This window comes from Neoarius graeffei, chromosome 17 (assembly GCF_027579695.1).
Source record: "Neoarius graeffei isolate fNeoGra1 chromosome 17, fNeoGra1.pri, whole genome shotgun sequence".
Taxonomy (NCBI): Eukaryota; Metazoa; Chordata; class Actinopteri; order Siluriformes; family Ariidae; genus Neoarius; species Neoarius graeffei.
In genome coordinates this window covers 50097297-50124641 of record NC_083585.1, presented here as the reverse complement: position 1 = coordinate 50124641, position 27345 = coordinate 50097297, and the positions used below count along the sequence as shown (strand labels likewise).

At 40.4% G+C, this 27345-nt stretch overlaps 1 protein-coding gene across 1 annotated transcript in view; it reads right to left on the bottom strand.

Moving 5' to 3' along the window:
• The window catches only part of b3glcta (beta 3-glucosyltransferase a), a 456351-nt gene that overhangs the window by 348545 nt on the left and 80461 nt on the right, over window positions 1-27345 (bottom strand). The window contains exon 3 of the mRNA XM_060943556.1: window positions 16167-16207. Coding sequence (XP_060799539.1) covers window positions 16167-16207 — 41 coding nt within the window. The remainder of the gene's footprint in view (window positions 1-16166; window positions 16208-27345) is intronic.

The following is a 27345-nucleotide window of genomic DNA, read 5'->3' as shown; positions in this document are numbered from 1 at the left end:
TTCTTGGCTGCCCACATGCTGCAGCACCAATGCAGTGAGTTATTGAGAGGGAGGACTGGCAGTAGAGGTCATGCAAGATTGAATAGCTGGAGATGAAATATGTGCTGTGGTATATCATTCATGATGTGGGTGTTGAGGAGTGAGGGCAAATTCAACTAAAGTAGAACACTTTTGAAATTTGGCCTTCTGCCCCCATTTTAAATCTTTAATACACCATCTTTTATGATATCAGTCTGAAAAGCTCAGTCTCCAACCAGAATAACTGTTATCTCATCATGTTTAGAACATAAGATCGGAGAAAGAAAGAAAAAAAAACTGGACATGACTGTATAAAGAAGAATTTATAATATTTATTACACTTCAGTTGCGACTAGTGAAGCAAAAGCATCCAAATGTTATTCTTCTAGATGATAGAGTGCATTTTTGGCAGCTAACAGATACTATGACCTTGCATTCACACTAGCAAGCAACAAAGTGCCAGCAACCATCCATTTTCTAGGTCAATTTGAACTGACAGCAAATGACGACATAGCTTTTTACTCTGACCTTTCTTTAAAAAGAGCTATCTTCACTTTTATTTTTGATTCGGGCCTGAGCACCAGAGGGACACAGCCCCCGGTGTCCACCGGAGGATGCTGCACCGAGGTGCAAGGCCCTATTGTTTTCCTAAGGATTCTTATTATTATTGTTTTTTTTTTTCCAAGACTTGGCCATTTTTGAGGTGGTTCCCATGGGCGAAAACTCATGAAATTTGGTACACACATCAGTACTGGCCACCGCTACTCAAGGATAGAGGCTTGGCCCCAGGTGTCTCTGGGGAACCTTTCTTTAAAAAGAGATATCTTCACTTTTATTTTGATTAGGCCTGAGCACCAGAGGTACAAGGCCCTATTGTTTTCCTAAGGATCTTCTTATTATTATTCTTTTTCTTTAAGACTTTTGAGGTGGTTCCCATGGGCAAAAACTCATGAAATTTGGTACACACATCAGTCCTGGCCACCGCTACTCAGGGATAGAGGCTTGGCCCCGGGTGTCTCCAGGGGACTCCATAAAGCCCCTACAGGTCATTGAGACTTTTGCCCAGGATATAGTTTCACCTATCCATGTCAAATTTGGTAGGTGTGTGGGATGCCCCAAGATGAACAAAATTGTAAGGTACATTGTATTCGCCATACTCAATAGGAAGTGAGTTATTATGCCTCTACCACCGTAAGGTGCAGGAGGCATTATGTTTTTGGGTTGTCCGTCTGTCCGTCCGTCCGTGCATGCGTGCGTCCCGAAACCTTTCGTCCGTCCATCCATGTGTGCGTGCGTCCATCCCGAAACCTTGTGAACACGATATCTCAAAGGCTAATGAAAGGAATTTCACCAAACTTTCACCATTTGTGTGCTTTGGGACAAACATGAACTGATTAGATTTTGAGATCAAAAGGTCTAAGGTCAAGGTCACTGTGAGGTCAAATGTCTGTCCGAAAAACCTTGTGAACACAATATCTCCAAGGCAGATGAAAGGAATTTCACCAAGCTTTCACCATTTGTGCATTTGAGGACAAAGATAAACTGATTAGATTTTGAGATCAAAAGGTCTAAGGTCAAGGTCACTGTGAGGTCAAATGTCTGTCCGAGAACCTTGTGAACACAATATCTCCAAGGCAAATCGAAGGAATTTCACCAGGTCACGATTACTGTGAGGTCAAATGTCCATCCCCAAATCACAACTTAAGACGTGTAGTCTACCAGGCGGAGGCATCCCCATCGACGCCGTTGGCGTCGAGTTCTATCTAGTTTTTGATTTTGTAACACATGCCAAAACACATTTTTACGTTCTCATCCTCGGCAGTTTGTTTGATTCATGACAGATTTGGTATACCAGAGGTGCTCGGGCTTGCGGCTATATTTATTTTTGGCCCAACATTTAAGAAAGGGTGTTTGTTCTCACAATGCAAAGACTGTTCCACAAAAAAAGAAAAAAAAATCCTGTCTTCTAACTTCCCCCCCCGAGAGGCTCTCTCATTGATAAAAATTGCCGTAATTATCATTATTAGGCATCTGTGTATCTTATCGGAGTCGAATAAAAATGAAAAGAAAAGGAGGTTATACTTAAGTGACCTTTGCATGAGGACATGCTACCTTCCAATCTTTTGTCAATCTTTCTGTGCCAGACTTTTCTGAGTGGTATATAATTTGAGTGCGACAGAATCAAAAACTGCTTTAAAAATAGATTCAATATGATGGAAAATCATACTGAACCTTAAAATTCATCCTTGTGCCTGTGATACGAAGCAAGAAGAGGTCCAAACGATGGAGAGAACTTCTATGCAGTAAAACCCAGTTCACAAAAAAAAGAAACACAACCAGACTGCTGCTGAGAATGCTATTCCCTTGAGATAATCCTACTCTTTTCTTTGATTAGCCTTGACATCACTCAATCGATGGACATCGATGACAATTTAAGATCAACACTGAAGTAAAAACAGTCCCTCTAAGCAGTTTCAAAGTAAGAAGCGAACTCTGTCCTCCAAACATCAAAGTGGCATGGAGAGGAAAAAACTTTCCCTAGCAGCTGTTGCACAGCTTAATTGGCTCCTTGATTGCGATGAACCGTGATGCCATTCCCAAGCACCACATCACCCCACCTGACCTGGATCGAATCAGACAGTATTTGTCTGAAGTGGACTGATTTAACAGCATCATGACTTCACATGTCCTCTATCCTGGTGTGCAGTGTGACATGCCGGCTAAAGGGTGTAAGCTTCATATCATTTAAAATACAATAAGGTGAACATGTCTCCCGATTTCAATCTCGCACCATCTTCTGCTGCCATTCAATTTTCAGCTCTTACTTACATTCCTGCTCCCTTGCATTATCCTCATTTGTTGGTACCTTGAAGGCGAGACAGTCATCTTCGACAAAGGCTGCTTTGTGACTAGCCTTCTTAATCAATAGCATTTGCTCCAACAGTTATATTTCTTTGCCAGTGTGTGCGTGTGGGAGTATCTGACAATAATAGGCCAGAAAAAATACCACAGACACTTAAAGTATCACACTGCATTTTAAAGGAGGCTGTCCAGAAAGGTAACATTTTGGGACAGTTGTTAGAGCTTCTATGACAAAGACTCTTCCATAAAGCAACTGACGTCTCAGCGTTGCCCCCCATATTCAATGTTCAGTGTGTTTGAAAGGAACCTTGGTGCATTTCCCCCACTCTGTGTGTGGTTCTGCTGTGAATTGTGGGTTGCAGCTCTCCCCCCCCCCCCTTAAAGATGTGAGCTAATAAAAATGATGTGCAAACTGAGCCAAAGGACAAAGCTGTAGAACTGCAGAAACGTGATGTGTTATGGTAATCTGGGCCAGTGAAAAAAAACAGGAAGAAAAAAAAAAATCCCACAATTGATGCAATACACACTATTTTAAATAATTATACACATGGGATACTTTTACAATGGAATAAAAACATGTGTGCTATTCCCTTCTAATGGGTTTCGTTCATTTGGTTTGACAGCATGCAATATTGTCAGCATATCACTTATCCTATGTGTATTACATCAATCACTCTGCCCAATGGAGAATGAGCGTTGAATATGGTTTACGATATTGCATGGTTGTCAAGACAACATGATGTCACACGTCAGAGACGTAAAACTTCTGTGCTAGTGAGCGACTGTGAAAATTTGTAAACAAACATGGCCGCCAGATTTGCTTTGTTAAATACGGAAGATTGTGAGGGAATTTTGAAAGAGAAAGATGTGTTGAACACCCGAAAGGAATGTGTATGTATTATTATTATTATAATAATAATAATAATAATGGCTTTTTTTCGTGGTATATCAGATACACTCTATTCAGCTACGAGTCTTCAATTCGTTCAATATCATGCTAGCTGAATGGAATATATCTGATATACCACTCAACTCCAGTCAATATTATTTAAATATTACTTATACACAGTTGTGGTCGGAAGTTTCAGGTTACATGTGGCAGAATAATTGTAAATCAGACAGCTTTAATTGAGAAAAAAAAAAGAATTTGGTTATACTGAGTTTTCTCCATCTCAAAATTACTCAAATTATTACATACAGGTCTGTGAAGATTCTCAGTCATCCCGGTCATGGTAAACTGTGGGTGGTAAAAGAGAGCAACTGGACTTGCTTGAAGATTCTTGAAGATGTTTCACCTCTCATCCGAAAGGCTTCTTCAGTTCTGTCTGATTGGTAGGGAGCATCAGGTATTTATCCTCTATAAATACCTGATGCTCCCTACCAGTCAGATAGAACTGAAGAAGCCTTTCGGATGAGAGGTGAAATGTCTTCAAGAATCTTCAAGCAAGTCCAGTTGCTCTCTTTTACCACCCACAGTTTACATACAGGTCAAAATTGTAGGGCGGCACGGTGGTGTAGTGGTTAGCGCTGTCGCCTCACAGCAAGAAGGTCCGGGTTCGAGCCCCGTGGCCGGCGAGGGCCTTTCTGTGCGGAGTTTGCATGTTCTCCCCGTGTCCGCGTGGGTTTCCTCCGGGTGCTCCGGTTTCCCCCACAGTCCAAAGATATGCAGGTTAGGTTAACTGGTGACTCTAAATTGACCGTAGGTGTGAATGTGAGTGTGAATGGTTGTCTGTGTCTATGTGTCAGCCCTGTGATGACCTGGCAACTTGTCCAGGGTGTACCCTGCCTTTCGCCCATAGTCAGCTGGGATAGGCTTCAGCTTGCCTGCGACCCTGTAGAACAGGAAAAGCAGCTAGAGATAATGAGATGAGATGAGGTCAAAATTGTACATACAGGGTCAAAAATGTCCATAAAGCACACCTAATACTGTATTTGATTAAATGTCCCTTAGCAAGTTTCAACTTGACCAGACGCTTTTCATAGCCATCAGCAAGCTTCTGGCAGAATTCTAGTTGGATATTTGATCACGCTTCTTGGCAGAATTGGTAGAATTCAATTAAATTGGTGTGTTTCCTGACATGGACCCAAACTTTAAACACAGTCCACATATTTTCAATTGAGGATTGAGGTCAGGACTTGTTTTACGCTTAATGTTAGCTTGCTTTATCCATTCCACAACCAGCTCTGATGCGTTATAGTACTTGAGATTAGTCTTGAGCTCAATCTCAAGACCACTTTTTGAAGGTCTTGGTCTCGTCATCAACCGCATTTTTACTTGGTCTTGTCTCAGTCTCAGACAAAAAGCACTCGGGATTTTATTTCAAGACTACAACTGTGGGGATTTCACTACACTGTCAGATTTATTTGTTAATATCATTACTGTGATTGGATGTAAAACTCCATCTATCCATCCATTATCTGTAGCCGCTTATCCTGTACAGGGTCGCAGGCGAGCTGGAGCCTATCCCAGCTGACCATGGGCGAGAGATGGACTACACCCTAGACAAGTTGCCAAGTCATCGCAGGGCTGACACAGAGACAAAACCATTCACACTCAGGGTGTTTTCACACTTGGTCCCTTTCAGCCGTCTAACCGAACTCAGATCGATGACAGCATTTTTTGCGCATATGTGAACACTCCAACCGTACCCAGACCCCTTTAAAGCGAACCGAACTGAGACCATCTCAGGAGGTGGTCTCAGTACGGTTCGCTAAAAATCAACGGTACGGTTCGCCTAATCTGCGCATTGTGAACAAAAAGCGCACCGGGTTCACTTCGCCTTTTTCACTGTAGTTTAACCTTCTTCGTTTGCCGTAGTTGGTCACGTGACTGTAGGAGGAAAACTCAACTTCCTTTTGGAACTTACCACAGCTGCTGGAATAAATTTATTTTCCTTAATCCGCACTATTTTGATCAAAGAATACAGCAGGGCAAGCAATGGCAGCAGGCATTTTGATTCAAGAGAAAATTACCCAGAATTCCGTGCACTGGGGGTCTGAGGGCTCTAGAGGACCTGGTGTGAACAGAAAGAGGACTGAGGCCCCATCAAAGCTTAACTGGACCAGAAAGAGAACCCAGTCCTCTTTGTAATAAATTCACAGTGTGAACACAAAAAGAACTGAGTTCTTTTTCTGTTGGTCCACTTTTTGGTCCACTTAACTTTTTGGTCCAGGAAACCCACACAGACACGGGGAGAACATGCAAACTCCACACAGAAAGTCCCCTGTCGGCCACTGGGCTCGAACCCAGAACCTTCTAGCTGTGAGGCGACAGTGCCAACCACTACACCACCGTGCCACCCTGGATGTAAAACGTCCTTCTTCAAACACAACCAATTGCGTAATTCATTGTTAATTTTAAATTTTTGTTAATATTAATGGCTGGCACCCCTCCTCACACACTTTCACACGTGCTCCAAGAAAGTGAATGTGGGAGAGAGGATTAGAAGCTGTGACTGTCTAGAAGTGGGAGGATGTGTCAGCCAAATCTTCTGTCATCAAATTTGAAAAGTGCCTGTGGATTGCAGGTTCCATATTTTATCAGGTTTGTGTCATGCAGTGTAAGACTCACACTTGTCTGGTCCTGGTCATGACTTGGTATCAATTTAAGTGGTCTTGATTACAACACCAGTTTGTGGTCATTGTTCTGCTGGAACACCCGATTGTGTCACACCAAAACTTTCTGATGGTTTGAGGTTAAGCTGAAGAATTCTGAGGTAGTCCCCATTATTCTTATTCCATCCACTGCCACCAGTTCCACTGGCAAGAAAACAGCCCCACAGTATGATGCTACCACCACCATGCTTAACAGTTGATACAGCGTTCCTTTGTACCTCTGGTCACTGACGCCAAACAACTCAACCTTTATCTCATCAGACCATAAAGCTTTCCTCCAGAAGATTTTTTTTTCTTTGTCCATGTGGCCAGCTACAAATTTTAGTCAAGCTTCAAAGGTGTCGATTTTGGAGCAGGGGCTTCTTTCTTGGACAGCAGCCTCTTGGTCCATGGTGAGGTAAAACTTGCTTGACTGTAGACAGTGATGCTGATGTTCTAGCAGTTTCCAGTTCATGGCAGGGCTGTGCTTTGGTGGTTCCTGGGTTGTTCCTGACCATCTGAACCAATTTCCTGTCAGCTGATGGCGACAGTTTGGGTCTTCTTCAAGAATTTGGCAAAGTGGCTCCACCAATAACTTGTACTTGTCAAACAAACCCTTTTCATTTTTTTTCTATTAAAAAAAAAGACATGTCAGTCCACCAGATTTTCATACCAGATGCTCAGATTGTGGATTTTGAGTTATACCTACTGCATTATACTACCAAGCTTCCGTATGCAGGAAACACAAACCAAAGTGAAACTGGACCAAGGGAAGTTACTATAAATCTGACATGAAATCAAGTGCGCGCAATCCAAAATGGTCCATTTTCCAGGCACTGACTACAGATGACACAGAACCTTGTGAATCCATCAGGAGACAATCTCGACTATAGGTTATTGGCGATATTTCTAGACAGACCACAAAATGCTGCTCGGAAGGTCAAGAAAACATGTGGTGAACTATCAGCGCCGCCAAGCGAAAGTTGCGTGAAAACTGTGCTTGCACGATTGACGCATTTTCACAACAAATCAAAATGTCATTCACTGATTTTTATTTCAGAAGGAAGATCTATACTTGTCTCAGTCACGGATGATGTTAAAGGTGGAAAATGCATCCTGTAGGGGCGCTACTGGGGTGATTATTTGTTGATAGTTCCTGGATCATCTCATCTCATTATCTCTAGCCGCTTTATCCTGTTCTACAAGGTCGCAGGCAAGCTGGAGCCTATCCCAGCTGACTACGGGCGAAAGGCGGGGTACACCCTGGACAAGTCGCCAGGTCATCACAGGGCTGACACATAGACACAGACAACCATTCACACTCACATTCACACCTACGGTCAATTTAGAGTCACCAGTTAACCTAACCTGCATGTCTTTGGACTGTGGGGGAAACCGGAGCACCCGGAGGAAACCCACGCGGACACGGGGAGAACATGCAAACTCCGCACAGAAAGGCCCTCGCCGGCCACGGGGCTCGAACCCGGACCTTCTTGCTGTGAGGCGACAGCGCTAACCACTACACCACCGTGTCGCCCGTTCCTGGATCAGCTCGCAAAAAAAAAAAAATTGCACACTTTTCAACGCTGTTTCTACGCATTCTACAAACAGAGCATCTGGTACAAAAATCCCGTGGTGCGACACTTATATCATACAATCATTCTTCCCCAGAAAAAGAACAATTCAAAGAATTCATGTCCGTGATGAGTGTATGTAAACCTCTGACTGTTACTGTATACAGTATGCACATGTACATACATATGCATTTAAATGAAACTGTCATTTCAATATTGAGCAAAATCAATCATGACTATAATTTTAGCTCGTATTGTACAGGCCTCGTGCATCACTGTGAGCTCTTAACAGCTCTGTGCTTTGATCACACCTGCCTGCGAAAAGAGTCTGCCAAATGAATATGTAAATGTTCCACTCTGTTTCTTTTTTTTACCTTGCTGTTCTTCATGGTGTGACTACCATTTCAGTCTTGTGCATCAGAATAGTGCAGCTACAATGAGGTCCTATTTAACCACCCTGTGACTACTCAGCCATGGAGAATAAAGATTTCTGTGTGACAAATTCATTTCCTGCTCAAGGTGCACATCATCTGACAAGATAAAACAGTGCACATGAAAGCCTAACTTTAATTTGGTTTGCTGGAAACACTGCATTAATATTAGCAACGTTAGCAGTGTTCAAGTCAAGACGCCGCTGAACCAAAACAAAGCAAATCCGCCAAAGTCCTCAACATGAATTTAATTTCTCTTTCCTCTTTCGTTTTCTCCAGGCTTGTTGCTCCCTCTCTCATTTTTCACATCAAGCAGCGTTTCTGCTTCGCACTGTATTAAACTGATAAAAGGTAGATCAAAATGATATAAACAGTAAAACCTAAGGCAGTGCACAAAATGCTGACTTAAGCACTACGGATAAAGTTTCTCACAGCGAGGATGATGCTCTCAGCATTTCAACTTCCAGCACCTTTAATATCCCTTAAAACACAGCAAATACTGGAACCCTGTAGAAAATCACATTCAGGTTTTAACTGCTTGGTTCAGCGTTGTAGTCAAGTCACGAAACCTCGAGTCTGAATCCAGTCTCGAGTCCCCGGTATTCAAGTCCAAGTCATTAAAAAAAAAAGTGGAGTCTGAGGCCAAGTTTACATTAGACCGTATCTGTCTCGTTTTCTTCGCGGATGCACTGTCCATTTACATTAAACCGCCTGGAAACCCCGGGAAACGGGAATCCGCCAGGGTCCACGTATTCAATCTAGATCGTGTCTGGTCTGGTGCTGTGTAAACATTGAGAATACACGGATACGCTGTGCTGAGCTCTAGCTGGCGTCGTCATTGGACAACGTCACTGTGACATCCACCTTCCTGATTCGCTGGCGTTGGTCATGTGACGCGACTGCTGAAAAACGGCGCGGACTTCCGCCTTGTATCACCTTTCATTAAAGAGTATAAAAGTATGAAAATACTGCAAATACTGATGCAAATACTGCCCATTGTGTAGTTATGATTGTCTTTAGGCTTGCCATCCTTCCACTTGCAAGTGGTAAGTGATATGCGCTGGGATCACACACACAGCGGCTCAGTCCCGAATCACAGCTCGTGCGCTATACTCGCGCGCTCTGTGAGCTGCGCAGGGCCGGAGTGCGCACCCTCCAGAGGGCACTCGCTGTTCAGGGCGGAGTGATTTGGAGCGCAGGATGCCTGCAGAGCCGAGCGTATCCGTGTATTGGTGTTGCTGTGTGCACGCGAATCGTGTATTGGTGTTGCTGTGTGCACACTAATCGTTTTAAAAACGTTAATCTGATGATCCGCTGATACGGTCTAATGTAAACCCCACCTGAGAGCAAGACTCCAACCGCACCATTTGACAGTGGCTGTTTTAGTGCCATTAACATTTAGTTTGTTCCTGAACATGACGTAGGAACAGGTGAATGTGCTTCTCTTTGTCAGGGAGTGTGAAGTATTCTGTCAGAGATGGTTGGGAGACGGATGTAAGTGCAGAAGGTGTGTTTATTAATACAAGTGAAGACGGTAAACAATGCAGAACGGCAGGCAAAATCGTAAAACAGTGAAACAGGCAATAGGTCGAGCAAGGCATAAACAGGCTATCGTAGACTCGGCAGGATCAAAGACGAGAAACAGGAAATCAGGGATCAGGAAACCAAACAAGGAAATACACTACCATTCAAAAGTTTGGGGTCACTTTGAAATGTCCTTATTTTTGAAAGAAAAGCACTGTTCTTTTCAATGAAAATCACTTTAAACTAATCAGAAATCCACTCTATACATTGCTAATGTGGTAAATGACTATTCTAGCTGCAAATGTCTGGTTTTTGGTGCAATATCTCCATAGGTGTATAGAGGCCCATTTCCAGCAACTCTCACTCCAGTGTTCTAATGGTACAATGTGTTTGCTCAATGCCTCAGAAGGCTAATGGATGATTAGAAAACCCTTGTACAATCATGTTAGCACAGCTGAAAACAGTTTAGCTCTTTAGAGAAGCTATAAAACTGACCTTCCTTTGAGCAGATTGAGTTTCTGGAGCATCACATTTGTGGGGTCGATTAAATGCTCAAAATGGCCAGAAAAATGTCTTGACTATATTTTCTATTCATTTTACAACTCATGGTGGTAAATAAAAGTGTGACTTTTCATGGAAAACACAAAATTGTCTGGGTGACCCCAAACTTTTGAACGGTAGTGTAAGGCTCGGTAATGTGCCAGCAACACAACTCAATACTTCGCAAAGCAAATGCATTTTCACAGGTTTTTATACAGGCGCGCTGATTGCACCTTAATCCTGTGCAAGTGCAGGTCGTTTACGGTGTGTGCGCGCGAGAGTCCGCTTGGTGCACGTGCTGTCCAGAGCACACACGAGAGTCTATCTGATGCACGTGCCAAGGCGTGCAGGTGTGACACTCTTGCTCGAAATTTGTATAAAAATTAATGTAGATATAAATATCTTATGCCAAATTATAATGGCATGTTACAAAAAATAAAGAAAAAATCCGAGTCCTCATCTCCAATTTATGAGTCTGAATGCAGTTAATGCACGAGTCCAAGTCCAAGACTGAGCCATCAGTGTTCAAGTCCAAGTCAAGTCACGAGTCCTTAAAATTAGGGCACAAGTTGGACTCGAGTACTACAAGCCTGGTCTGGTTACATACTGTACTAAAATTCTTATGAATAGTTACTATTTAAGACATAATTGACCGATAAAGAGGCTGAGTTTTCTTAATTTGAGAATTAATGGCACCCATCATGCATGACAAAGTTGGGTCCAAAAATCGAAAAAAAATCTAAAAGTCTGCAAAGAGAATGTTTTAGAATTTTCAAGTATTTAAAACAAAGACTATTGAATATTCAGTATTCAATATTCAGCACAAGCAGCAACCTACATGACTGAAAAGTGAAGCCAATGATGCAAAAGTGCTAAAATCTGCAGTTCCTCAAATGGCCACTAGAGGCTGGCTCCAAAAGTGAGTCCATCCATCCATCCATTATCTGCAGCCACTTATCCTGTTCTACAGGATCGCAGGCAAGCTGGAGCCTATCCCAGCTGACTATGGGCGAGAGGCGGGGTACACCCTGGACAAGTCGCCAGGTCATCGCAGGGCTGACACACAGGCAAAGACATTTCACACTGACGGTCAATTTAGAGCCACCAATTAGCCTAACCTGCACGTCTTTGGACTGTGGGGGAAACCGGAGCACCCGGAGGAAACCCACGCAGGCACGGGGAGAACATGCAAACTCCACACAGAAAGGCCCTCACCGGCCGCTGGGCTTGAACCCAGGACCTTCTTGCTGTGAGGTGACGCGGTAACCACTACACCACCGTGCCGCCCCCAAAAGTGAGTCAATTCCCAGAAACCCTCATGTTAAAATGTCCAGCTTTACAGTGAAAGCAGACATGTTTACAGCCTGGAACAAAAAACGGTTTCGGTCTCACAGGGGGTAAATTTTTATTTAATTCCACAGTTTAAATTATATTGAGCCATACATTTATGCATAATTAGGGGCAGGGCCGATTTGAGCGAGAGCTGGGTTTGTGTCATCTTGTTCGCCCCAAGCTGGCATTACCTCAGATCTCAAGCCAAATTCACTGCAGGTGATGGATTTATGAAAATAATTTATGGAGCCTTGCCTATTTTTGTCTCAGAGCTTTTCCATATCACTACACCAGGAAGTTACTTTAATTTGCTTTATTAGATTATACTGACCTTTCAGTATTTTTGATGTAGTCACTGCTGATGAAGTTTATCAGAGTCTCTCCTTCAATAAATTCGGCTCAGGCTGACAATTTGACAGCCTGAGCGACTAAAAAAAAAAAAAAAAATGACATTTTGGAGTTTGACACAGAAATAATATCCATTCAGCATGAAGATTCAGGTAGCAACAGTCAATCGTTCACCAAGAGACATATCTTTTAACTAAATCACAGGTTTGGTCAGTTGTTTCATATCAAATACACTGTACTATGTAGACTGACCATCTAACGGGAGCTGCTATCGACCTTCGCCACTCCTATATTGCTAGCAAGCTAGCTATTAACCAAGCTATCATTAGTTATCTAAGCTATCAGGGGAAAATATTATCACTAATGTTGTTCTGATTAACAATTATTAAGCTTGTTATTAACAAGAATGAAGATTGAAAAGATGACACTATCAATTATGTTATCGGACGGTTACACACCCAGTTGTTGTTTTTTTGTAAACCAGCCATTGAGGTTATGGTTCTTATGGAGTTTAACCAGCAGCTTGTGAGCCATCTTGCATAGATAGCTTGTTAGCTTCGAGGTCAGTAGGCGCGTTCCAGACATACGATTCCAGTGGCCAGGCTTTCTCCATTTACAGACTATTCGGGAGTTAGGCGGAGTCAAGCGCTGCCAAGATGGCGATGTTCCTAGCCTCCTTATTTGAGCTTCAAACCCATGCTTCAGAAATCCTCTGAGTGACGTCACAGAGGGTTTGTCCCTTTTTTTTTTTTTAAAAAAACAGTCCATGATTCAGCATGGGGCGGCACGGTGGTGTAGTGGTTAGCGCTGTCGCCTCACAGCAAGAAGGTCCTGGGTTCGAGCCCCGGGGCCGACGAGGGCCTTTCTGTGCGGAGTTTGCATGTTCTCCCCGTGTCCGCGTGGGTTTCCTCCGGGTGCTCCGGTTTCCCCCCACAGTCCAAAGACATGGAGGTTAGGTTAACTGGTGACTCTAAATTGACCGTAGGTGTGAATGTGAGTGTGAATGGTTGTCTGTGTCTATGTGTCAGCCCTGTGATGACCTGGCGACTTGTCCAGGGTGTACCCCGCCTTTCGCCCATAGTCAGCTGGGATAGGCTCCAGCTTGCCTGCGACCCTGTAGAAGGATAAAGCGGCTAGAGATGATGAGATGAGATGAGATGATTCAGCATGTTCAGTTCACTGTTTAAATGCTTAAAGCCCCGTCTACACGATCATACATTTGTCCATGGACATCGTCATACAAATGTATGATGATGTTCATGGACAAATGTATAATCGTGTGGACGGTTTTCCCAAACTTGAACAACGTCATACTTGTATGACGTTGTATGATGATGTTCAAATTTTTAGAATCGTGTTTCTACTTTCCAACAAATGTTCACAACATCTTACAACATTTTGGGTCATCCACCAATCAGATTGTTAATTCGGGTCATGTGATCTACACTGCCTGTCATGTGACACACAAAATGTATGATCGTGTTGACAGAAATCCACAACATGATCATACAAACTTGAACATCATCATACATTTGTATGATAATGTTTTGGACAAATGTATGATCGTGTAGACGGGGCTTAACTGTTTAAATGTAAGCAAAAAGGTCAAAAGGTCAGATTTCCACTTAGGTATGATACGACAGTCAAATGGATGAGATCCAACATGTTATATAGCTTTTGCACAAACTTGTGAAGTCCATGGCAGCTCAAGTGCCTGCTGCAATTAAAGCAAAAGAGGGAGGTACAAAAATACAAAGAATTTCTGAAATTCCTGTACGTTTCTAAAATGCTACTTTTTTTTTTTACTCAAATTGTTACGGACAATATAATTTGCAAAGAAAAAGTACAACAGGCTTTTTAAAAATTCAAAAAGGATGAAAAATAGAAGCATTTTCACTCGTGGTCTCGGACTTTTGACCTCACTGTATATGAGAGAATACAGAGGTATAATGTGTAAAGGCTGATTTATTTAAAATGATAAAATGCAAACAAAGCATTTTTAAATAAGCTGCACAAATAATAGGTATGTAACGATTCATACAATTCGTTTCCATTCACAATATTGAGTTCATGATTTGATTTTCCCACGATATGTTTGAAAAATAAATAAATACATTTTATAACCAAAAAAAAAAAAAATTCCAACGTTTATTTTCCTATTATCAACTTAAACATTTATTTTGTTAAATAAAAAAGTTAATTTTCTTAATAACCAACAATAATTATTTACCCAAATTTAATATGCAGAACAGATCTGCTGTGGCGACCCCCAATGGGAGCAGCCGAAAGAAGAAGAGTCAAGACCACTTAAACTAAACCAAGTCATGACTAACAGCAGGAAAGAAAAAAAAACAAAAAGTTAATAACAAAGGCCTGTTCTTAATAAACCTTTATTAAACATTTTACCACCTACCTCTTTCCCAATTCATATCTGTTTTTTTTTTTTTTAGTGTAATGCTGCAAAAACAGAGCTGTATTACTTCTGCCTATGGTGAAGTCAGGTGTATTCCCACAAAATTATGTTATTACAAACTCTGTTTTCGAAACAATACAATCACAAAAACTAAGAGATTACACAGCTTCATAATAATCGCAATTCATTTATTTCATCAATTTGAATACTTATAGATTTTTATCGCAATTTTTCGTCATACAATATATATCATTACATGCCTAATAAATTATATACGTAAACAAACGTGTATTAAAAAAACATTCATGTACTTATGTAAGTCCGAGTTATCTATAGTAGAGTTTTTATTTCGTCCTCGGTTGGTTCAGCAACACACTCCTTCATTTTGTTTTTCTCTACTCACAGTATATGAGCTGATATCCTCATAAGAGAGTAACCAATCAGAGCATACAATTGCTCATATCCAGTGAACATTCATATCCAGTGTGTGTGTGTGTGTGTTGCATAAATAATTATAAATGTAATTATTAAAATATCCATTTTCGTACACACATTATTTTTAATGTATTTAAATAATAAATGTTTCTTTCTTTCATTCCCTCCAGCAGGCTTTTTCCCCTCCTCTCGTTTCTTGCCAAAACCCAAATATTGACCTAGTTTAAAGCAAAGATCAATAAAATTTAGATGACATTTAAAAGGACTCATCACAGCAGTGATGCTTTGAGGGTGTTAGGGAAGTTATTGAGTTTCAGTGCAGGGATACTCTACACTGGACCTACAAATGATCAAGCGCAATTTGTGCAGCCATGCACATTAAAGGTCAAAACAATCAGCTGGTCCTGAAATGAATTGTACATAGTATATATGGATTTTTTAGCATCATGACTACAAGACACTCCCATAGAGAGATCACTCATCCAAGGTAAAGCCATCATAATTACTACGGATATCCTCGAGAAACTTATTGAACGTATATATGGAGATCAAATCCTACAGATTAAAAAAAAATAATGTTTCTGGGAATTGTTATACACACACACACACACACACACACACGCAAGGATATTTAACGAGACTGAAAATTTCATCATAAATTCATTCTCTTTAATTTACATCACAGGCAGATGATTTTTTTTCAACACATGATTAATATTATGATACTTTGAAACTGATTTTTAGTCTTGGTCCTCATATCTTAAAAAGTTCAAACCCCAACACCTCTACACAGCACTATAGAACCTCCTGAGATTCTACAGGTCTCTGAAACGGTACTGGAGTGATGTACACCGTTCCCTCAAAAGATATTCCTTCAGTCGGTCTTTTAATCATGATGGTGGAGAGCACTAAAACGAAATTCCAAAATCTCCCAGAGGTGTACTACTAGCAGCGCAAAGGCAGCATTTGCTTTAATTTCTCATGCATTTTGATATGACATGCTTCAAGAATATAGAAATTAAAAAAAATAAAAAAGCATCGTGAGTCGTTTAGGTCCTACTGGCTGATAGGCAGCAGTAAACAAGCCAGGCTTACCTCTGAGACTTTAGCATCTTTGCTTGCAGCGATGAAGGCCACTGGGGGGACAGAGAGAGACAGAGAATGAATGTCAGTGCAGTCTCTTTAATACAGACCAACAGTGAGTGTTCTGTCATCAATCCATTTACATTGCTAATGGAGATACCAAAAGTATCCTCTGGCCCCACCTCTGGGCTGCGTTACATCTGTAAAAAGTAACCGTTTAGATCTGAGTACCACAAATTCAATTATCAATCTAATAGTCAGCCAGTGATTAAAGGAGAACTGAAGGCAATTTTTTTTAATAATCAAAATTCTATTTCTCATTTTATTAAATATAGGAATGCATTTTTGATAGCTATTTTGTCACTGCTATAGCAAGTTATGAGTGTTTGAAATATGTTCTGTAATATATCAGTCCATATGTCAAACAAAGCAATGGCCGTAAATGAGATTCATTGAGACCTGTGCGAGACATCGTAGGATGGAAGTAAAACGTACAGCGGAAATCAAAGTGACCAACATCTGCCAACGCTGTCAAAAGACGCGTGTGCCCTCTTTCGAATGCTGATGTAATCAAGCCGGAAGTTTTGTTTGTTTTGATAGCAATCAGGAAAGTTTGAAAAAAGTCGGCAGTAATCGTCATTTAAACTCGTTTTTGTGCAATATTTCATTTGGAAAACAGTTTTCAAAATGGCGGCACCGATACCTGGCTGACACTTCACGTTTCGAAGTCTCGCACAAGTCTCGTTAAGATCACACGGATAAGCGACGCCTGCCGTGGACCAAACGAACTAAATTCAACACGGATAAAAACCGAATAGGCCGATAAGTATAATATTTAATTGTGATTAGTTGCCAATACGAGTCACGATATAAGGTTACTAAAACCGAAAACGTAACTGAATAACATGTTAATTAAGAAATAAAGCAAGTTTAAAAATGACTTCAGTTCTCCTTTTAAGTCAGTGTAGAAAAGCCAAAGACCAAACTCTTTGAACTGTTCTCTGATTTATGTCCACCACTTGCTGCAAGTCCATAATTAGGAGACAGGACCGTCCTCGTCCAATTACACTACTATTGATTTCATAAGGAATAAGCTCAGAGGATCAACATGCAGTTCCAAAACAGCAGTTTTATTAGCCAAATATCTATAGTGTGAAATACTGGGGACATGGCGTCCTCAAGAAAAGTTCACAATCACAGAATATCAGAGAACAAGTTCAACATTCCCATATGACTGACTGGCACAAGTGCAATAAAGAAAAACTGAAGAAACACATAGTATATAAGGTTTTACCTCGAAAAACTATATTCTGGCCGTAATATTCTGTCATACAGACTAGACGCTGCAGTAGCTCTGTTTTTGGGTAGTTCTTTGGTAACAGAAGTACATTTTGCTCACAGCAAAATGTGGTAACTTTTTTTTTTTTTTAGTTGCAGTACTTAACATCATGGTATTAAAAAAAATAATAAAAAAATAAATAAATAAATCGCACTGTCTGGGGTATCTTTTGACCCTAAAAAAAAAAAAAAAAAGCATAGAAAAACTGCCTGTTTTTAACTCGGAGTACAAAATCTTTTATGAGGAAAGAAAAGTCAGTAAGGGAATTACCAAAATTTCTCTGAGGAGACATTGCTATAATCGGGGTGATGATTTTTAAATATAGGTTTCAGTATATTTAGCCTTGGATTCCATACTTCAGCAATAGCACCGAGTTGACAAGTTAAAGGGATAGTTCGGGATTTTTGACATGAATCTGTATGGCATCCCCATCAATAGTGTCGTGCAAACACACTGACTTACCCCTGACAGCATCCTGTGAGTCCAGTTCTTGTCCAGTTTTGGTCCAGACGAAAGTAGTCCGGCAAGTTTGTTGGAGTCACGAAAGTAAAATGTTTTTCGTCTCAAAACAGTATGTGTTCAAAAGAGTGATATATTTGCATCACAAAACCGTTGCCAAATAAAGTTAGACCTCGAAATTGCTTGGCACTATTTTCTCTCCCTTCTTATCACTGCGCGCTGCCGCCAGGTGACAGCCACGGCTGTTTCATTCATTGTTTACTGCTAGCAAAGTTAGCGACAACATGTCTGACTATGACAGCGACGTTGAAAACATTGACTTCATCTCACAGCCAAAGGGATATCTTTATGAACCCGAAAATACAGATGAAGAAATTCGCCAGATGGAGTTAGAACGGGCAGAGAGAGAAAGGGTGGACAGAGAAGTGGAAGAAGGTGAAGCTGGAGCCGCAGCTTGTTAGCGCCGCTGATCTGAACTCTTAATCACTACCAAACAATGGGAAAGGTGTTGATTCCTGCACAGATGTCAACATGGCAGCGTGCAGTGATACCGAGGGAGACAAAATATAGCGCCAAATAATTGTGAGGTCTGACTTTTTATTTGGCAACGGTTTTGTGATGCAAATATATCACTCTTTTGAACACGTACTGTTTTGAGAAGAAAAACGTTTTACTTGCCGGACTACTTTCGTCTGGACCAAAACTAGACAAGAACTGGACTCACAGGATGCTGTCGGGGGTAAGTCAGTGTATTTGCACGACACTGTTGACGGGGATGCCATGCAGATTCATGTCAAAAATCCCGAACTATTGCTTTAAGGCAATCTTAATCATTTCATAATTTTGGCCTCTCTGCTAAATAATAATGGCAGTCACAAAGTTTTTCGAGGGCCTTGTTGATCATGATGATCATTCCCCCAGCCCATGATGAACCAGCAAGTGTTGGTCCCGTTCTCAGACCAGCTTTCCTGGCTCAAAGCTGGTTCTTTGTCTGTCGAAACTCAAAGAACTAGTTCAAGATTCGATTCCAAACCAGCCTCCAGGACCTGAGTACAAGCAGTTAATAAGCTCCTCAAAGATTTGCCTTTCCTTATTTAATTGCTATCCGGATTATTTTGTGAGGTGTGTGGCAATAAGAATGATTCAACTGTAAGCATACATCAAATAATTTTGACTGGAAGTGTCTCAATATGAAAAATAAGGCAGTTATTTTGCTCGTGAGATATGCATAATAATAATAATAATAATAATAATAATAATAATAATAATAGCAACTGTGAGCTACTGCTCACTTGCGTATCCCCCCGTTCTCGCTTGTATCAGAATGCAAGCAATCGAAGGAATAGGACACTTATTATGAATATTGACTTAATTAACCCTGAAACAAGTAAGTAAAGAGCAGTGTTCTCTCCAGGGACTTCAAACAGCATCCTGGTAAACTGTCATTTTGAAATAGCATCTTGCTTCTTGAAATTGCATCAAAATCCACCCTACAGTGGTGCTTGAAAGTTTGTGAACCCTTTAGAATTTTCTATATTTCTACATAAATATGACCTAAAACATCATCAGATTTTCACACAAGTCCTAAAAGTAGATAAAGAGAACCCAGTTAAACAAATGAGACAAAAATATTATACTTGGTCATTTATTTATTGAGGAAAATGATCCAATATTACATATCTGAGAGTGGCAAAAGTATGTGAACCTCTAGGATTAGCAGTTAATTTGAAGGTGAAATTAGAGTCAGGTGTTTTGTCATCCTATTGAATGAAATCAGGTGTGAGTGGGCACCCTGTTTTATTTAAAGAACAGGGATCTATCAAAGTCTGATCTTCACAACACTTGTTTGTGGAAGTGTATCATGGCACAAACAAAGGAGATTTCTGAGGACCTCAGAAAAAGCGTTGTTGATGCTCATCAGGCTGGAAAAGGTTACAAAACCATCTCTAAAGAGTTTGGACTCCAGCAATCCACAGTCAGACAGATTGTGTACAAATGGAGGAAATTCAAGACCATTGTTACCCTCCCCAGGAGTGGTCAACCAACAAAGATCACTCAAAGAGCAAGGCGTGTAATGGTCGGTGAGGTCACAAAGGACCCCAGGGTAACTTCTAAGCAACTGAAGGCCTCCCTCGCATTGGCTAATGTTAATGTTCATGAGTCCACCGTCAGGAGAACACTGAACAACATTGGTGTGCATGGCAGGGTTGCAAGGAGAAAGCCACTGCTCTCCAAAAAGAACATTGCTGCTCATCTGCAGTTTGCTAAAGATCACGTGGACAAGCCAGAAGGCTATTGGAAAAATGTTTTGTGGACGGATGAGACCAAAATAGAACTTTTTGGTTTAAATAAGGAGCGTTATGTTTGGAGAAAGGAAAACACTGCATTCCAGCATAAGAACTTTATCCCATCTGTGAAACATGGTGATGGTAGTATCATGGTTTGGGCCTGTTTTGTTGCATATGGGCCAGGACGGCTTGCCATCATTGATAGAACAATGAATTCTGAATTATACCAGCGAGTTCTAAAGGAAAATGTCAGGACATCTGTCCCAGGGCTCTACAGTGCGCACATTTCACTCGCATTTGCGAGCGAATTTTTCGGCATGCGAATGACGAAAAAAAACCGCGCATTCGTGCGAGGGCTTCTTGTGGCCGACAATTTAGGAAAGCACTGAGCACAGACGCGACGAGTTTAACATTCTAAAATGTATCAAACGTTAAACTGCAAAGTATGTAAATCCAGCGCTGGATAGCCTACCTAATATAGTGTAACGAGTAACGGCCTGTATTGTTGCAAGTGTGTGTGTTCAGTGTTGTGCGTGTGTGTGTTCTGCCTGCGCCTTGCTCCCTGTCTGTAGCTGCATGTATTGCCCGTCTTGCACCTGCGGTGGTTCCCATGGCAGCCGGGGGGGGTGGCATTAGGTGGGAAAAGTGCTTTTTAGGGATTCATCAGATCATTCAACTGAGAGATAACTGAGAGCTGGTTCGGACCGAGCTGAGAAATATAATTCGCTATGCAGAGAATAACGGCGTTTTTTAAAAGCAACGATGGTGGAAACAAGAATAAAAAAACGGACGAGGAAGAAAGTGTCGTGAAGAAAGCTAGAACGACGGGAGAAGGTGCGGGAAAATTATATAATGAGATGGAAAGCACACACCCCAGTGCAAACATTTAGATGGGAACATACAACACAGCAGAAAAACAAATAATATACAGTATATGAGTGATTCCACGCTTATGGGTACTGAAATGGGGACATGAACTTATTCACCTAAACCCATTTCTTTTTTTACCATCAGGACACAAAACATGTAATCTTTAATGAATGATATGTTAAAAGATAACTTTAATTTTCTGAGATGTAATAAAAACATATTTATATGCCAAAGTCAAGCCTATGAGTTCCAAAATGATGTCTGTTACATTACTTCTGTTACGATTGTCCATCTCGCGTCTGTTACAAATTAATTACAATCTAGCTCTATACCATGTTAATCTTATTGAAAGAATGTGTATGTTTATTCTACTACACATGTTTATTAATTATATTTGCTAAAACATCACCTTCCTATGTTTCAAAAAGTAATTCTACATTGTTAAAATTGAGAATATATATGTCCACAACACTTCTGTTACGTTCTGACTTTGGCATATAAATATGTTTTTTTACATCTCAGAAAATTAAAGTTATTTTAACATATCATTCATTAAAGATTACATGTTTTGTGACCTGATGGTAAAAAAAAAGAAATGGTTTTAGGTGAATTTTTAAAAATAAGTTCATGTCCCCATTTCAGTACCCATAAGCGTGGAATCACTCATATACAAATGGTGCATGTCACAACACAGCAGAAAAACAAAGAATATATATACAACTGGGCGTGTTGAGTTGCACATGTTAATTGCACATTAGTTATAGAAACTCAGTTCAGCTACAAAACTCAGGATATTGCACTGTATTTGGTATTGCATTGTATTGGTTATGGATGTAAAAGTGTAGAAATATAAATATAAAATATACAAAAGCTATAAAAACTAAAAAGTTGCTCTGTAATAAGTATTGCACTGTATCAGGTAAGTGTGAGAATATTGTCCTTTTAGGTCCTTGTTGGTGCATTGTTGCACCTGCCAGAAGTGGCATCAGTCAGTGCATGTAATTAGCCTTTTTCACATTATGTCACTTGCAGAAGAACCTCACATCCGTTTTCAGCCTTTTGAATGGAAGAAGAGGCGGCATGCTAATCTGCTGGCTAACAAGTAGCAACCATAGAAAGTCAGTAAACTTCCTCTCCAAAACAAGGCAGATAGGTGACTGGAATGGTCGCTAAGAATACGTAATGATAAACAACAATGCGCAATATTATTATCAATCTTATCTGTGAATGACACAGTTTTGTTAACATATGTTGCCGCCGTATACCTCTTCTTCCATTCAAAAGGCTGAAAACGGATACGAGTTCCCCTGCAAGTGACGTAATGTGAAAAAGGCTAATTGTTCAAGGTGGTTATGGCCTGTGGGAAAAAACTGTTTTTGAGTCTGTTGGTCCTTGCTTTGATGCAGCTGTAACGCCTGCCTGAGGGCAGCAAGTCAAAGAACTCAGAGCCAGGGTGGGAGCGGTCCTTGATGATGATGTTAGCTCTGCTGAGCTCTGCTCTCTGTTTAGCTACTGTTTGTTCATTCATTCAGTTGTTCGTTATTCATTTTATTCATTCGTTCATTCATTCATTCTCAATTGAATTTTGCGTTTTATGTGTTGGCGTGTCTAAGGTTTGCGCTGCAATAAACCTCTAAAATGAAAACCTACTTGTGCTCGTGCCCCCATTTTTTTCCCTGTGCTCCTAAAAATTTTAACTTAGGAGCACGTGTGCTCCTGAAAAAAAAAGTTGGTGTAGAGCCCTGATCTGTCCATGAACTGAATCTCAAGAGAAGGTGGGTCATGCAGCAAGACAACGACCCTAAGCACACAAGTCGTTCTACCAAAGAATGGTTAAAGAAGAATAAAGTTAATGTTTTGGAATGGCCAAGTCAAAGTCCTGACCTTAATCCAATCGAAATGTTGTGGAAGGACCTGAAGCGAGCAGTTCATGTGAGGAAACCCACCAACATCCCAGAGTTGAAGCTGTTCTGTACGGAGGAACGGGCTAAAATTCCTCCAAGCCGGTGTGCAGGACTGATCAACAGTTACCGCAAACGTTTAGTTGCAGTTATTGCTGCACAAGGGGGTCACACCAGATACTGAAAGCAAAGGTTCACATACTTTTGCCACTCACAGATATGTAATATTGGATCATTTTCCTCAATAAATAAATGACCAAGTATAATATTTTTGTCTCATTTGTTTAACTGGGTTCTCTTTATCTACTTTTAGGACTTGTGTGAAAATCTGATGATGTTTTAGGTCATATTTATGCAGAAATATAGAAAATTCTAAAGGGTTCACAAACTTTTAAGCACCACTGTATATGTTTCGTAAATACAGTCAGTCGGTAAACAGGAAGTCGATGTGCGACAGAGCTGAAAACGGTATACACGGTATAGAACCCCAAGCTGAAGCTCGGTACCAAATATCAAGCAATTGTGATTTGTAGCTGCTGAGAAAAAAGTGTTACGAAAATGTTGTACATCCACACTGTATGTTTTGTAAATACATTCAGTTGATGTGCGACAGACCTGAAAAACCAGTATACATGGTATAGAACCCCAAGTTGAAGTTCGATACCAAGTACCAAGTGGCTATGATTTGTGGTTGCCGAGAAAAAGGGTGCTTCATACGGACAGAAATATGGAGATGCGGACAGAGGTAAACCAGTATACCCGCCTCCTTCAGAGCAGGGGTATTATAATAATAATAATCATAAAAAACTGAACTATCTAGAGAATAAGACTGCCCACTGAGAATTTAAAAATGCCTGACATACAAAAGCGTGCACTGTATAGTAAAAAGGGAACAAATTCAGACAGAGCCATAAAGAGCAGCAAATACGTATAGAATTAGTATAAAACTGATGTCCTTGAAGTGTAAGCGTAATTAAGGTAGTTTAAATGGAACAAAGGACATGCTGTACCTCACTGAGTCTGCACGGTATTAGTAGTACACTTTAAATTACACCTTTTATCAGCTCTTTTGTTGACATCATCAAAGCCAAGCTGTTAGGTGCTGATTAAATCTCTACAATCCAGCAACTGCTAAGAGTGAAACAGCATCTCCATACAGCATTAAAAAATAAAAAATAAATTAATAAATTAATAAAAAGATGAGTAGCACAATCACCCCCCTCCATTTTGGCTCATCATGCATGTTTGTTAACCCAAATATCTCGAGTAACATATATTGTATCCTTCTGATTTTTCTTACATAAATAATAATAATAATAATAATAATAATAATAAGTTCAATTTATATAGCGCCTTTCACAAACCCAAGGACGCTTTACAAAAGAATTACCACCAAAAAAAAACTAGGAAGAATAGTGTGAGGTAAAGAGAAAAGTTTTCAAGTTGGCTTTGAAGGAAGAGAGAGTGGAACAGTCACCAAGTGATTGTGGTAACGAGTTCCAAAGTTTAGAAGCAGCAACACTAAATGATCTGCCACCCATAGAGGTCAGTTTAAAACGTGGAACAGTCAGAAGTCCACAGACAGAAGATCTGAGGGAGCGGGAGGGACAGTACAAATGAATTAGCTCACAGAGATAGGAAGGAGAGAAACCATGAAGAGCTTTATAGGTTAAAAGCAGGATTTTGTATTTGATCCGAGAGATAACTGGCAACCAGTGCAGTTGCTGTAAAACAGGAGTAATGTGAGCAGTGCGCTTAGTGAGTGTGAGGACTCTTGCTCCTGAGTTTTGGATGTACTGCAGGCGATTGAATAATGTGGCAGGGAGACCATAAAAGAGAGAATTGCAATAATCAAGACGAGAAAAAATAAATGCATTGACCAACATATTGGCATCAGTTTCCAAGAGAAAAGGGCGGAGACGTGCAATATTGCGGAGGTGAAAGAAAGCATTCTTAGTAATTAGTTTAAGATGGGGTTCAAACATAAGGGTGGAGTCAAAGGTAACTCCAAGGTTTTTTATAACTTGGGAAGGATGAATAGACACACCATCAACATCAATAGTAAAATTGGAGAAATTCTGAACCTGTCTTTTGGTACCGACTAATAGAACCTCCGTTTTGCCAGCATTAAGTTTAAGGCAGTTCTTATGCAGCCATTGCTTAAGGTCAGTGATGCAAGTCCTTAGCAGCTAAACAGAGGCTATGGAAGGGGTGATAGTGATGTAGATTTGAATATCATCAGCATAACAATGAAAGTTAAGGCCATAGTTACGAATAATCTGGCCTATAGGAGAAACATATAATATAAAAAGAAGGGGACCAAGGACAGAACCCTGAGGCGCACCTTGAGCAACAGTAGCAGTGGATGATTTATGAACACCAATAGAAATAAACTGTTGCCTGTTTGCTAGATATGACTGAAACCAGGATAAAGCTAAGCCAGTAATACCAAAAGAAGATAGTCTGAAAGTATGTGTATGAAAGTATGAGTATATTTTAAGGGGAACAGAAAAATATTCACTTCATGCTGTACGAGAGTGTAAAATAATTCATCATTTTAATAAATAAGTTAAAAACTGAGTGTAACGCGCTACAATGTGAGCAAGGTAAATAATCGCAAAACTGTTTATCACCCCCCCATAATTGAGAACCTAATAAATACACAGTACAAGTTCCTGAAAATAAATTTTATTATCGTACAAATAATCATTAGAAAAGGACATACTTTCTTACTCTTGGGCTTGTAACGCTTGCCCGGTTTAAAGAGAGAACGAAGTATAAATTGCCTTTTTTTTTTTTTTAGTTGAGCATTATTATTTTCACAAAATTTTGAATGGGCAATAACCAATGCTTTTACAGTTCAAGTTTGAAGCAGATCTGTGACATCAATTTCCCAAACGACGAAGGAATAAAATTTGGAAACAGTTTTTGTAAATCCTAATATTAACCCAAATCAACGGCACACTATCGAAGAAGTCCTGTATTTTTTTAAATTTATTTTTTGTGAAGCCAGTTCTGATAAGTATTCACTCATGACCACTGCGTTGGGCATGTTGATATCCTCCATTTCACAAGTTTTTAGCCATTTTTAGCAGAAACACTTTTCGCCTTCATTTCCATGTTTTTGATGTGTAACAAAGGCCATATCAGAAGAAAAAGCAAACGAAATCACACATCACACTGCGCAAAGCCTCAAAGTTTCGACTTGGAACCACTGTGGAATTTTGTTACACGTGTGTGTGTGTGTGTGGGGGGGGGGGGGGGGGGGGGGGGGTCCTAATAAAGAAAACAGGGCGCTATGAGCACGTGCTTGACCACAGCCTACACGCAAGTCTAGACAGGTCTAGTGTTTACATGTGGAGAAAGTGAAAGTTACCCATCTTATGGCAATTTTACGCAAGAAAGCGACTCGACTGAGAAAGGAAGAAGAAAAAAAAAAAAGAGAGTGAGAAAGGGCATATTACCAAAAGTAACACGAAAAGAAGCTCGCCCAGGTAAAGAAACAGAGGAAAATGAAGAAAGGAGACATCAGCATGGCCAGCAAGAATGACCAGGAGCGATCTAAAGACCAGAAAACAAAGGGAAAATCTCAAAGAAAAGAAAAACACCATAAGAAGAGAGGCCCAAAAAAAATGAGCAAAAAAAAAAAATGAGAGAGAGAACAAACATGGGAAAGGGTTCGCAAATATCACGAGAGAAAACAACAAATAATCCAGGACAAACATATGACTTCAGATCAAAGTACAGTCAGCGGATTCCAAAACCATACGTCTCAAAAACAAAAACCCAAGGAAAAAACCTGCCACTGATAAAGTAAAACTATCCCTCCATTAATCCTGAACAACAACAACAACAACAACAAAAAAGCCAAAATTCTAGGAAACTTGATCAGTAGTCCAAGAACAAGAAAAATACTATTTGAACTTTATTCTTTAATTCTGTTAATGTTTTCATGATTTTGCCCTGTATTATTGCTAATATGGGATTTTGCCATACCCAGACTACATTATGGGTGAAGTAGAAAATTGTGAAAATCCCTTAAATGAAGTAAATAAAAATAAGATAAACTGTGAGCTACTGCTCACTTACGTATCCCCCCCCCCTCGCTAACATCAGAATGCAAGCAATCGAAGGAATAGGACACTTATTATGAATGTCGACTTCAACAAATAATGAACCCTGAAACAAGTAAGTACTGTAAAGAGCAGTGTCTCTCCCCAGGGATTTCAAATAGCATCCTGGTAAACTGCCATTTTGAAATAGCATTTTGCTTCTTGAAATAGCGCCAAAATCCACCCTATATGTTTCGTAAATACATTCAGTCGGTAAACAGG